This window comes from Macrosteles quadrilineatus, unplaced genomic scaffold (genome assembly GCF_028750875.1).
Source record: "Macrosteles quadrilineatus isolate MER2022 unplaced genomic scaffold, UCM_ALF_1.0 Scaffold_4__1_contigs__length_99947679, whole genome shotgun sequence".
Classification (NCBI taxonomy): domain Eukaryota; kingdom Metazoa; phylum Arthropoda; class Insecta; order Hemiptera; family Cicadellidae; genus Macrosteles; species Macrosteles quadrilineatus.
The window spans coordinates 9916364-9930237 of record NW_026542597.1 but is presented as its reverse complement, the minus strand read 5'-3'; the positions used below and the strand labels follow the sequence as shown (position 1 = coordinate 9930237).

The 13874-nt window shown below is 36.3% G+C and overlaps 1 protein-coding gene across 1 annotated transcript in view; it reads right to left on the bottom strand.

Moving 5' to 3' along the window:
• Positions 1-7722: 7722 nt before the first annotated feature.
• Positions 7723-13874, bottom strand: part of LOC128991751 (uncharacterized) — a 90214-nt gene continuing 84062 nt past the window's right edge. Inside the window, exons 35-36 of the mRNA XM_054414921.1 lie at positions 11763-11907; positions 7723-10112 (exon numbers count right to left, since the gene is read on the bottom strand). Coding sequence (XP_054270896.1) covers positions 10011-10112; positions 11763-11907 — 247 coding nt within the window. The 3' untranslated portion in view covers positions 7723-10010. The remainder of the gene's footprint in view (positions 10113-11762; positions 11908-13874) is intronic.

The window sequence follows — 13874 nt, the reverse complement described above, 5'->3', positions numbered from 1 at the left end:
TATATTATTTACCTATATAACGTGCAGTATGTACAACAATTAGAAATAAATGGTATCAGCATTCTGACACATATTTTCTCCCATAAGCTTGTCATCAACCTTTTATCATAAACGATGAGAGTAAATATTTTATATTTAATTTTTAAATAAAAGAAATTAAAAAACGCCTGGAGATACCATGAATTTGTACCTACATACCAAATTTCATCAAAATCGGACTACAGGTGTGGTCTGTAGCTCTGTACACACGCAGACACACAGTGGTTTTCAAGTTCGAAACCCACTTTTTTTGGGTTCAGGGGGACTCAAAATTGATATATCCATTCAAAAATCAAACTCGAAAATTTTAACGAAAACGATACTTTCTCCATATACTATGTATAGGGGGAGAAAGTAAAAAAATAAAACTAAGGTAAAAACTTATGTAACAACAATCATCATGAATAACCTAAAGGATACTGTAAGTAACTAAACAATAAAACATTTGAAAGTTTATTGCAAAATCACGGTATCATAGTTCTTCGTAAACTTTTAGAGATTTAGTTATTTGATTTGCCTTGACACATTCTTTGAGTTTCTGCCTTTGCTCACAATTTTCTCCATTTGTTGTACTGTTCCAGTATTTCCAACACCTCCCTGCTCTTGCTTCTCGTAGTTTTCTTCTATACAATTTCAGCACTAACATTTTCCTTTTGTTATGGACAGAGACTCGTGCACTCCAATTATTGATGTGAAGTGATGAAACAGAAAAACAAAATTATATTGTAAATTTTTTTTTACTAAAGTAATATGTAAGCTGGTTCTTAATTTCAATATAGGTATACTATGGAATCAGTTTCGTTTGGAAAAATATAGTTTAGTCAAATTAGCTAGTTTTACTGTAATCTTAATAAAAAAGCCACTTATAGCTTTGTTTCTCTATTGTAAAAGAAATGTCACAGCATTTTTTTCATTGTGGTTATAGTATCAAATTACAAAAGCAATAAATTCCATATAAAATGTTCAGTTCAATTACTATTATTTCAAATTTGGTAAAAAATGAGTAAACATCTAAAACTAAATACACCAGATTCAGTACTGTAACATATCTCAATATTTTCCCCGACTACTACAGTATACAGGATTACAGTATACAGTAAGTAAATATCATTAAAGTTTTTTTACGTAAAAGATTTTCTTATTTTTATAGTCAGTCTCAATATTTGTTTTGGTAATGCTACTTTTCATTTATGTCTACCAGATGTTAAACAATTTTCTATTTGATATGAGCACACTCTGTAGAGTTTTTGTTCAAACAACTCAAATCTTGCTCAACATAGTATATTTAAATGTGCACAAATGACAGTTTTATCTTTGTGGTCTAAACTGAGATGATTTCTAATAATATTATTGGGTAATTTGCATCGACAATCATTTTAAAAGATTTCCAAATTAGCTTACAAACAGTTTGTACAAAATGTATGATCCGTATACACATAAAACTACTAAAAGTATGAAAATCAAGTTCTTAGATCTCATTATTGAACATGAACTCTCATCAATGCATATTTGTTATTCTTTGTGTCCAACGTCCAACTGGAGGTTTGTATTACCATTATCTGAAATCCTCAACTTCCTTAGGGAAGTTAGAGGATAATAATATGCCAACTTGAATACCATTTCACATGATGGTGGAAGGGAAACGGACAGAAAAACAACTGTCAACCCCACGTCCGAAGAATTCGAAAGGGTAGGATCGAGACGCGCCTCGGTTCGACTCGTGCAAATAAGGAACCATGAACTAATCTCCTATTTATTGAGGGTAGAAAAATACATGACTGGTTCATAAACTCCATTAGTCACGTGCACGTCACACAGACTACACCACTGATTCTGGCATTTCCCCTACAACTTAATTGATACCAAAAAAACATTTTGTCAACAAACGTCTTGATTATCATGACACTGAAATTAAATATGATTCCTAAATAGTTGACAGTTACACTTCCCGTATATTTAAAAAAAATTTCATTGAATGAAATTACGATTGTTAGCAATAATAGTACAATACTTCGTACTTTACTACACCATGAGGTTTTTAGGATATCATACTCATGAAGAAACCTACGCTAGATATTAAGAATTTTACTCACAATTCCATCCTGAGTTGAATATGTTGATACTGCATCGCCATAAATGAAGATGTAATGCATTGTTTCCATGGTTTTAAATTATTTTTACAAATTTCAAAATATAAACAGTTTAGTTGAATTACCTAGTGACAACAACAGAATTTACTTTCTTTGTTTTTCTTTGCCAACATTAAATCTTTTCCCCGGACCTACCCTCTCGCCTGTAAGTGGGCGGCATATTGGAGAATCCACGCCCCCAAATAGTTAATTTTTTCTGGGGAATGAGAAAAAATAGTAAAATCGAATTTTCTTGAACTCGCTATCAAAAACATCCCTCCTAAAAAGAATATATGGAACTTGTATCATCACTCTGGATTATCGCTTATCAAGATTATCTATCGTTTAAAACTATCAGGACACTACAAAATAACTATACCGTACTTAGACAATTAATAGGGGCCGATCAACTAAAACCCACGTTTGATAGTATCAGACTATCGATGACCACACAACTAAAGGCGGGGACACACTTGTCATACACTCTTCCGATCCTACTACGATCCGATTTGCGGGATTCCAGAAGGATCGGTGCGGGATCGGAGGGGGTGAACACACATGTCATACACGCTTCCGACCCATGCCCGATTTCCTCCACCGGTCGATCAACACTTGCCAATCTGATTTGTAAACTACGTGCAGAAGGTGGTAAACATGTTCAAAAACTTTGGACTACAGGATTCAGCCATGATGGTGGTTTGTCTAGATGAAGAGGAAGAAAGTCAGACATCTCTGAAGGGCAGTGGAAAACGAAGAATTTGGGTTCATTCTGTATGGAAAGAAAGTTAGGTGGTTTACTTAAGTGCCATCTTCAGGGCCGATTTACCGAATAGGCACGGTAGGCACGTGCCTAGGGCGCGAGGCAATTGGCTTTTTTTGGGGGCGCCAAAAATTTGGAAATTAAAAAAAAATCGTGGTAGTATTTGCATGCTATTGCGGTCAAATTCTGACCACCCCTCGCGGTCGTGAAGACATCATATCGTGCCCCACGGTCGTGTGGACATAGTAATCACCTCCCGCGATTGTAGAAAAACGGTAATCATCTCCCTCAGTCTTGTGGAGGTCATCATCCTCTTACGCAAATTAGGCAACATTTTGACCTTTTCCCGCGATCGTGTGGCCATAATCATCGTCTTGCGCGATTGCGATAAAATTCTGATCACCCCTCGCGGCCGTGAAGACATCATTATATCGTCCCCGTTGGTCGTTTGGACATGTAGTGATCACCTCCCGTGATTGCGGCAAAATGGTAATCATCTCCCGCGGACATATGGATATAATCGTCTTCGGCGAATGAGGCAAAATTCTCATCTTTTCCCGCGGTCATGTGGACATTATCATCGTCTTGAGCGATCGCGGCATTATTGTGATCATCCCTCGTGGCCGCGTAGAAATCATTATTGTATTCCGCGGTTCTGTAGACATCGTAATCGTTTCCCGCAGTTGTGAAGACATCGTAATCGTCTCCCGCGATTGCGGGAAAATGTTAAATGTCCTCCAGTCGTGTGGAGATCATCATCGTCTTCTACGATCGCGGCAAAATTCTTGCTGTTTCCCGCGGTCGTGTGGACATTATCATCGTCTTCTGTAATCGCGGCAATACTCTAATTATCCGTTGCGGCTCTGTAGATACCATCATCGTCTTCTGCAATCGCGGAAAATTCTTATCATCCCTCGCGGCCGTGTGTAGACATATTATCGTCTCCCGCGATCACGGAAACATCACTTTGGTCATGCGCGATCACGGTGAATTGAAAACTCTAGGTATAAATACAAAATTCATGGTTCAAAAATCCCCCGCATGATTCCCGGATTTCCCGGTCGGTGGACACCCTGTTATATATATATTGCAAAGGGGCGCTACTATTAGATGTGCCTAGGGCGCTGACAGGGTCAAAAACGGGCCTGGCCATCTTATATATTAAGCACATTGGGTTTTCTCTCTCGAGTTCGATTGGCTCTTCTACCCGTCCGATTTTCATGATCGAGGTCTCAAATTGAAGGTATGCACGCACAGATTTCACATCAAGCATCGGCATATATTTATCTTAAACCATTATTCTCAAATCTTAAGAATAAAAGTGATTTTTAAGAAACAACCCATCCTGCATCCGACAAACGAATAGACTGCAGTGTCAGTGCGTGATCGGAGCCAAAATCGGAGTAGGATCGGAGTATGACGTGACGCGTGTCGGAGAGGTGTAAACAATCGCGTTCAAAGTTAAGTACCATTCCTCTTTCCGAGTCGTACCACAGTATGATCGGAGTCGGATCGGAAGGGTGTATGACAAGTGTGTCCCCGCCTTAATCGTCAAGTAAACAATACTAAACCCATTCGGTTTGCTTACGTTAAACAATCGAGGTGTGGACAATCGTTAATTATATTTCTTAGAATAATTGAATAAACATGACCGAGAGTTTCAAATATCGATTAGCATTTAAATTACCGACATAGCGGTTGTCTGAGTCTAAATTACATGGTTGTGATCTCCTGATGACCATACAACACCGTGACCGTGTCTAATTACATTCAAAGAACTTACCACGTTTGATGGAAGTTCATGTCTCGTTCATTGTCCTAAACTCTGGAACATCCGGAGACCACATGTGGGCCACTAATGAGATGACGTCATCATAGTACGTCTGTCTGTCTGGGGCTAAGGTTAATAATTCCACCTGCAGCTGCATCCGCGGGAGTTAAATCCAGAGCCATTCCATGAGTTAAAAGCCAGTAAAACTCTTGAGTGAACGAATCTCGAAATGATTTTCGTTGCTAAGCAATGTTGCTTTTCAAACAATGATTACAAAGAGATGTACGTTGTCTTGGTGTGATATACGATTATATGTCTACGCCTCATTGATGGTGAAAACAATAATTATAGTAGGGTGCAGATACTGGTGACTTCTGAACCTATTATAAATTAATTATAAACCTAATTGTATGTGTGTTTTGATGCATGTTTCAGTCTGTTCAAGTGTACCTACTGATGTCGGGCAAACGTTTTCTGCAAATTTTGGGTTAATTTAACATAAGTTACGCTTCTAATAATGATTGAGAAGCATGGTTTAAACCCCATATTATTTAAGGTCTAATATTTCCTGGTTTAATAGTCTACACGAACTATACACAACCCAGACACTGCGATTACTGCGAACAGAAACATACATTAAAATTGCCTCCGCTCAACCGCACGACAATCTGGTAGGAAAGTACATAATTTATCCAAGATATCTTTGTGTTCATAAATATTACCATGTTTGTAACGCAGCATGGATTTCATACACGGTCTTCAAATATTTTATACGGGTACTAATTTCAATTTCAAGTCGCAAGTATATGGTAGTTTGTTTCATTTACCCATCCACAGAGTAGGAAAAGGTGCACGAGAAAACAAACATTATATTTAATTAAAATCGGATAAAAATCCGAAACAACGCACTGTAGAAAGATAGGATTTCCTCTGGAAGAAAAACCTCTACGAGATCGTTTATTTTCTTTAAGGATCCGGTCTACTGATGGAGTAAAATCGCAACGCAGTTCAGCCGGTTGCCAGTAGCTGCGCTAGCGCTACACCTGGGTGGTGGTGGGGATATGGAGGGGCGCACGCGGGTCTCTGGGGGGGGGGGGGAGTATCGATCGCGCCCGCGGTTCTACGACTGCTCTGCTGCTCTGCTACTATCCACTCCACTGTCCGGTGTCCACACACTACACTATTCCAAAACTTGGGAGTGTGGGAGTGATATGCTTTATTTATCATGGGAAGTTATCACAATTTGTTGAATGAAATATAATTCTGTAGACTTATAATATGGTACTTGATATTTAAGAAAAAAAAACAAATCTTAATGCTACCTTGATAGTTATTTGCTAACTGTTATTAATTTATTTAATAATTAGGTAACATTGAAGACGAAAAAGGTTGATGGAATAAACTTTGTATAATAACAAACGAATAATTTGTTGAACTTTAATAAGTATGTAAACAAAAAACATATTTGAATATTTACAAAACACGATCGAGGATTGGCAAGCCTCTGCCCTCTGGGATGCCTTGGGTCGACAATTTCAGGTAGCAGACACTTTTCGTAAAACGAAACCAACTTGTCTTCCATACTTTCTTTCCAAAATGTATCGTCTCTGTTTATTCTTTCAACAGAAATTCCCGATGGAGTCCAAACCACAAATAGACAGTATGTCTTTTTAGCTACGCGCAATTGGCCCTGGACCTGGTAAAAATAGTCATGTCCTCTTTTGAGCGTCAGGCTTCCGTCCTCCGTTATTGTACAGAATTTTATTACTTTGCTTCTGACCGCATCTTCAGGTGTCATTTTGCTGGCTTTGGCAGGACACTTGACCTCAACAAGAGCCTTGTTGTCAAAGATGCCATCGGGACTAGCAGCAAGGAACGGAAACTGTTCGTCAATAAACAGGCCACACTGATCCACCTGGATACAAAGATATTCCTGAAGATTATCAACAGCGATCCTTTCATGTTCCAGTCCATATCTGAAAAATTGAAAGTGAAAGTTAGCTTATATAGTAATAAAATACAAATTATAGAGCGGCTGACAATGTAAGAATAAGTAAGCGGAAAGCCTATGTTAGAAAAAACCGGACTGTCTAAAATGTAATAAACAGTAATTTTTTTCCAGACAAACATACTGACACTTTACTATGATGTTGAAGGCTTCATCTTACAAATTCAAAAAAATAAAAGCATTGTGTTTTATAAAATTAATTTGTACTCAAAATTATCATATACAGGCTGAGTTTTAAATGAGTTATCCCCTCTACTTTTTTCTACATTTCTTAAGATATCAACTCCGGACCACGTCAGATCATTGTGTAGTAGTAATTACTTCTTTTTCTTTATGTAAACATTTTTGGCCGCCATCTTGTATCCGCCATATTGGATACAATTTTTTTCAAATGTAAAGGTATAGGAATGTGACCCATCATTTCAAGCTTGATTTTCACGCTGAATACGATGCTGCAATCCGTTCAAAAATCCTGATCCATTCTAAAGCTATGAGAACTTTGTACAACTTTATTTTTAGCCCATTTTCACATTGTGCATTTGCTACTTGTTTCTACTATGAGTAAATATCGTTAAATATAAAAATGGTATATAACTTACTACGCCTGACAATGCATTGTAGTTCGTCTTGTATGAACGTTTGCACCACGCTCCATCCACAATAACTGATATCTCAGGGACCCCATCACAAGTTGAGTGCATGGTAGTCTGACATTTAGGCCAGCTATATTAGTGATTGCGGCTTCCGTTTGTGGCATACTTCATCTTACTACCTGTGATACAACATTGATAAAATAGTTGTTTATTTCATCAGGACTGTCCTCGCCACCTCGCCCAAAAATCAACTGTCTTTTTACGCAGGCCATTTGCAATACTCCATGCGGAGGAAAAAAACTATACTGAGCTATGGCTCGGTCCCCTGGTACTTAAGTAAGATAAGATCAAATATTTTGCAATCCAAAATTATTGGAACAAATGAAACAAATTTTAAGTAAATTTATTTCAATAAACTTTGTACAACTAAAACAGTTCTAATAACTAGAGCAAGGCTTTGTACAGTTCACAGTGCTATCTAGAAAATTATCTGTAACCAGGTACAAATTCTTAATGGAAATTTAAGCTTATCAAAATATATTTAAATGCACCCTAACTATGTATAGGAATAAAATTATTTCTTCAAGTTGAGAACTCTTTGCACAACCATTAGAGATATAGCCTACATATATGCATCTTTAGATTCTGAAAGTATAAAATTAGATAAAAGAACAATTGAGAGTTAAAAATACAAGTTAAGGCTTTCCCTAATTGATGCTTTTACCGTACATTAGTGCCATACAGAATATACTAAAAATGCTCACATGATTATCAAGTCCTCTATGCTAAAATTATCGACCTGTCTAGTGTGTGGTAATACTTCATTTTGAATATTCTATACCATAATATACCTGCTTTATCTAAATGCTTGATAAAAACACCTCAGTATCATTCAAACAAAATCAAAATTACTTAACTGGCATAGTAATAAACACTTTTAAATTCTGAAACATTATACTGGGACCGAAAACTAACTAAAATTGATTGAACTAATGAAAACATAACAGACATATTAGCACTGACATTATGATGCTGTTATCATTAACACTGAGAATCAAAGAATTTGAACAGTCAATATACTACATTTTATCAACAAGGCTAGCTAATAAACTATGTAGAAGGTTTTAACAATGAAATAGCAGAAACAGAACTTTCAAACTATATGACAAATTTGTCAGATGGCACAGTTTATAAAAGATATACAAAGGAGTCAAAGTATTCAACAGATTACGTAGAGTAACTGCAATTTTACAAGCACACAAATTCATTTTTAAAAATAATTATTTTTATATTTTAAGGAATGCAAAGATTGTTGTAAGGTCATTTCCCCCTACAATTGAAGCATTTTTAGACCATGAGTGGGATAAAACTGCATTTTCAGCTCTGAAGTATGTTTTAGCAAATTTCCCATATAGGTAGGGAATAAGACTCATGGTAAGATCTGGACCCAGGACCGATTTACTTTTTCGTTTTGAGGTCCCTAGAGGTAAAAAATTCCATCCGTTCAAATTCATTTAAATACATATATGTGTTCGTTAGCATGATAACTCAAGCAAAAATTATCAGATTTTGATGAAATTTGGCATAAAAGTGTAAACCTACATTTATTCGAACGAGTTCGCGAACCAGCATGATCGGACTATGGAAACTATTGAAAATGTTTATGGGGTAAAAATTGGTTTTTCCTATTTCTGACCCAAAAACATAAAATTTTGCAGTTTCTTTCAAACCATTTTGTAGAGCTTAAAAAAGCAAATAATTTGGTAAACAGAAGCATTGTGCCTAATGGTTGCGGAGAAAATTCCAAAAAATGGAAAATAAAATTACCATGTTATTCTTATGGAGAATAAGTAAACTGTTGTAGTTTTCTTGTTTATGAACATATTTTGATCAAATTTGGAAGATTTTTTCTTACTAAATAGTATTTATTTCTTACTATAACTATTAACAGTTTACAAAATTAAAACGTTTTTACCCTTCCTGTTGCAGCAAACTTAAGTCCCTACTCCTTAAACTAATTCAATTTAAATTGGGAATATATGTGATATTTTTAAGGATACCTACATTTTATTGTAAATCCAAACAGGTAAATGGAAATTCGCTTAGTCTGCAGGTTTGCTGCAGCGGGGGTTTTACTTTTTATTCTTAGTTTAGAGAAAAACCAACCCTATTTTATGAATTAACTGTAGCAAAATATAGCAATAATATCTAAATAAAAATTTAAATATACAGTAATAGTTAAATATACCTAACACTCAGGATTGAACAAAAACATTAATGAGAGATAAAACAGGATTTTCTTGACCCATTGTTGTTTTATACACTGAAATAAATATACAATGATAACAGAAACTTTATATCAAACTAGTAAGTAGATTATATGATTCAGATTTAACACATCTTCTATAAATTTGTATGCTGTGTATTTCAGGTGTTGGCAAACCGATGAAATATAAAAATTGCTGATTGAATTATATACATAAACTTGCAATACACCAAGCCTGCAATTTTCATACAAGCCTGTTATGTGGTGTTTTTACTATTTAGGATCAACCCTTTTATAAAAAGATAACAATAACAATAGGCCTACTGGATTGTAGTAAAACTTCCCTTTTTTCCCCAAGTAACAATAAAAATGTTCATCTTCTATATACAATTAAATAACCACTAGGATTTGAAACACATTATGGTAGAAATATTGTTATTTTTGCTATGATGCCGGTAGGGAAGCTGACTTAGGAGATAAACTTTCTGAATGAGTGGTACGTCTTCTTCTTATCTGCTTCCAGAATCTTCTTTCCAGGGTTTTTTCCTGTAATCAAAATCAAAGGTAATGTAACCTGGTGTTATATCTATTTACAATACAGTACTATTTTCATGCATATTTACAATTGAAAGTATAAATTATTAAGGGTGTTAAAAAAATTCTATTCCTAATCTGATTTTGAATGCAAAACTATTTAACACGTTGACTGCGCGCGCCGACTTTACAGGCGCTCCCCAGTGGCGGGCGAAGCCCCGGCGCGCAACCGAATCAGCGAACGCAATTGGCATTCAAATATTTCAGTCTGACGAATCACAAAAGAGCAGTGGTGACTGTGCTGCGTTACCCCGAGAGTGGATGTAGTTCACTGAAACCCCCAAAGGTAGCAGCACTGCATGGATCCGTATCCAGTGTCTTTGTAATGTGGGTTGAAGAGAAAAAATCCCCGAAACCGGGACAAAAGCATTGCCAGACAGGATTTTACGGGAAATTTTAGTACCAACCTACACCAAAGTAAAACTCGCATTCTAAGCTGTCAGGCTGGCAACGATTATAACGTCTCCGTCTGAGGCTAAGCTCACACTGACTCAATATATTTCTGTTGGTCTGGTGCCGACTTTAGTCGGCGCGCGCCACCTGGGAGCGCAGTCGACGTGGTAAAAAAATATATTCAGATGTTTTTGGACGAGTTGACATTAACAACAGCTGATTTTACTCCCTAGCGTTTAAAAACGCTTTTTACACTTTTTAGAGAGTAAAAGATGCTACTTAGACGCATGTATTAAAAACGGCTATTTTTGCTGCAGTGACAAAAAATAATTTTTCCTACGATTACCTAACAAAGTGGGCTTTCATGTACTGATTATAGCACGTAAAGTAGCTTGCTACATTGCCTTTGCTGGACTCGAGAAACTTTCCACATTCGCCTGCAACTCGTGCCTAAATATTTCTCTCATCTGCAGCAAAGTGCCACTTCGCACACTAGTTACACAACTATTTATTTACTATTCACCCATGTAGTACTAAATCATAAGCTTTAAAATTACACTTCAATCTTTAAGTAAAATCGCCACGACAAGTGAAAAAGAGAAAATAAATAGATATAAATAGATATAAATAAATAAATAGAGAAAATCCATATATTGAACCAAATTGTATATAATTTTTGTTTATACATGCTTGGAAAAAAGTCCCGGGACAATTAATTAAGACAGAAATACAAAACTTGGTGCATATATTTATAATGTACATCAAATTAAAGGTCTTTGTTTATTGTAAAATACAATGAACTTATACAACTTATACAATTGAACTGAAATAAAGTCAAAAATGGGAGCTCTTCAAAGATTTCTTGAATCTGCCATTTTTAATTTTCAAACGGATGCCTTTTTTATACTCAGTTGTTCTTTTTAGTTCAAATTTGGGACATTGTATCCTACTAATAAGAACCTTTTATTTTATGTAAATATTCTTACGTTTGGATTTTCTTCCTACCTCTAGAGGGGCGCCCCTGTGGAGGTAGTGTATAATATCATTGCAAATTCAATGAAATCTAACAACTGTCATTTTTTTATCCGGTTGTGCGTTTGAGTTAGTCAGTGTATTTTACTAACAAAAGACCTTGATGTGGATATCAACCTATGCTGGATGCAACTTTCTTACTCAACGATAATGTTTTGAAATAGTCTTAGCCCATACATTTTGCTTAGGCGGCACTAACGGTGCAGGAATAGTCGTGGGAATGTCATCAGTAGAGTCCTTACTAAATAATCGCATCAGTCGACTCCCTGAAGATGTACTAGGTGTGTTGTCCTCACTTTTGGTACTACGAAGAAACTGTAATCTGCAAACAAAAATACATCTCTAGAAACATGGAAGATGGAATACAATGGAATACAACTGTTTGGATGTTAGAAATGAGCAGTGATTATCCCATAGCCAAAACAAATATTCGTTATTAAATCAAATCATCTTTATGCACAGAGTAAGTCTATACAGTACGGGCACAAAACTGATATTAAATAGAAATAAAACCAAATTCAAAATTGTAATTAAAATTCCAAAAGAACTGCCTGTTTCGACCTGCTTTGCTACATATAATGAATATTCTTTATACTATAGGGTGTTTGTTCTATCAGTAGACGTTTCTCAAAGACACTCAGTGCATAGTCTTGCTCCAGGATCCTATTGGGATTCAGGTGTGCATAGAAGAACCTTATATGCTATTATAAAAATGTCTTACAAGAAGTTTGTCCTGTATTTTGTTTACTGATCATTGTTCCTCTTTCAGAGAGTAGGTACATATTACATGTGACTGAACTGAGGTCGAAAAAGGTGGACATTTCCATTTAAAAACTACAAACAACTGAGGATGTACATATGGTGAGAATACATAGAGTTATTAAACCTAACAACATGATATAAGGCTTTTTCATCACTCGGTAACGAAAGTAACTACTTTCGATAACAGCTGACATCAATGAAAGTAGTCGTTTCCCAAGCTCTAATTTAGGGCGAGGGAAAATCGATCAGCTGATTTTCCCTCGCTCTAAATTTACTTTCCCTCGCTCTCAATTAGTTATCTATTTATTCACTACGCGCGCTGGTGTTTTGTTATGGTTTAATTTAATGATTTGAATCAGCTGTATGTATTGTTCAAAGTTGTTTTATTCTTTTATTTGGATATTTAAACAAAATGTATTGAGAAATATAGGTAGGTTTCCTTTTAGAAAATGTTATTTCATTTTTTTATGTTCAATCAAATTAATTGAGAAATAAAATAGTTGTAATATTACTGAGGTCTGCTATTCTGTGTTTGTGTATTTTTGCGTCGTGATGAAAAGTATCGTTCATAACTCATACCGAAAGTTATTACCCGGCACTTGCTCCATTATTCCCGTCCTCGGCTTCGCCTCGTACGTGAAAATAGCTCTCACATACTCGGCTTCGCCTCGCACGTGAAATTGATGTTCCTTGTGTTCGGCTTCGCCTCACACAAAAACTTGAGCGCGCGACGGAAAATGTCACTTTCGGTCCTAGTAATGAAATATACTATTTCTTACTATTAGCACAGACTATAGACCATAATGGTGTGTGCTATTTTAGGCAACTGGTAGAATTGCTCAATAGAATGGTAATTGTTAAATTATACACTCATTCTTCACTCATATTTGGGTTAACATACACATAGTGGCGTCCCCATCTTAAATTGCATCTGTCCAAAAATTGCAAAAGGGGTTTTTGCCTTGCGTAATCTCAAGCCTTTATGTTCAACACAAGTTTTGGTCATGGCCTATTATGGCCTCATTCATCCCCATCTTTCCTACGGATTAAGATTGTGGGGGGGTTGTGCCAGACAAAATTTTAACAGGGCATTTAGGCTTCAAAAAAGAGCCATCAGATTAATTGCAAATCTGAGGCGGAGAGAGTCGTGTAGACAAGCATTCAGGGAGCTTGGAATTTTGACCCTACCTTCCCTGTATATGTTGGAAACGGCTGTATACTGCCGGTTTCAACATAAGCCTATCCAAGGCACTGCTGTGCACAGCCACGGGACTAGAGCAAGGGAAAGTTTTCGCACTGTCCAACACCGAACAGCTGCATTTGAGAAACTTCCTTCTCAAGTAGGTGTCAGACTCCTCAACTGTCTTCCTGAAAGGCTTAAAAGTCTGGAAAGTTCCCTTCTATTCAAAACGAAACTGAAGCGTGACTTAATAAATCAGGCATTCTATTCGGTGGATGAGTTCACTGCACACCGTTGGAGTTAAGGGCCACAGTATTATATTCCCCAGGGGTTATGAGTTAAATATT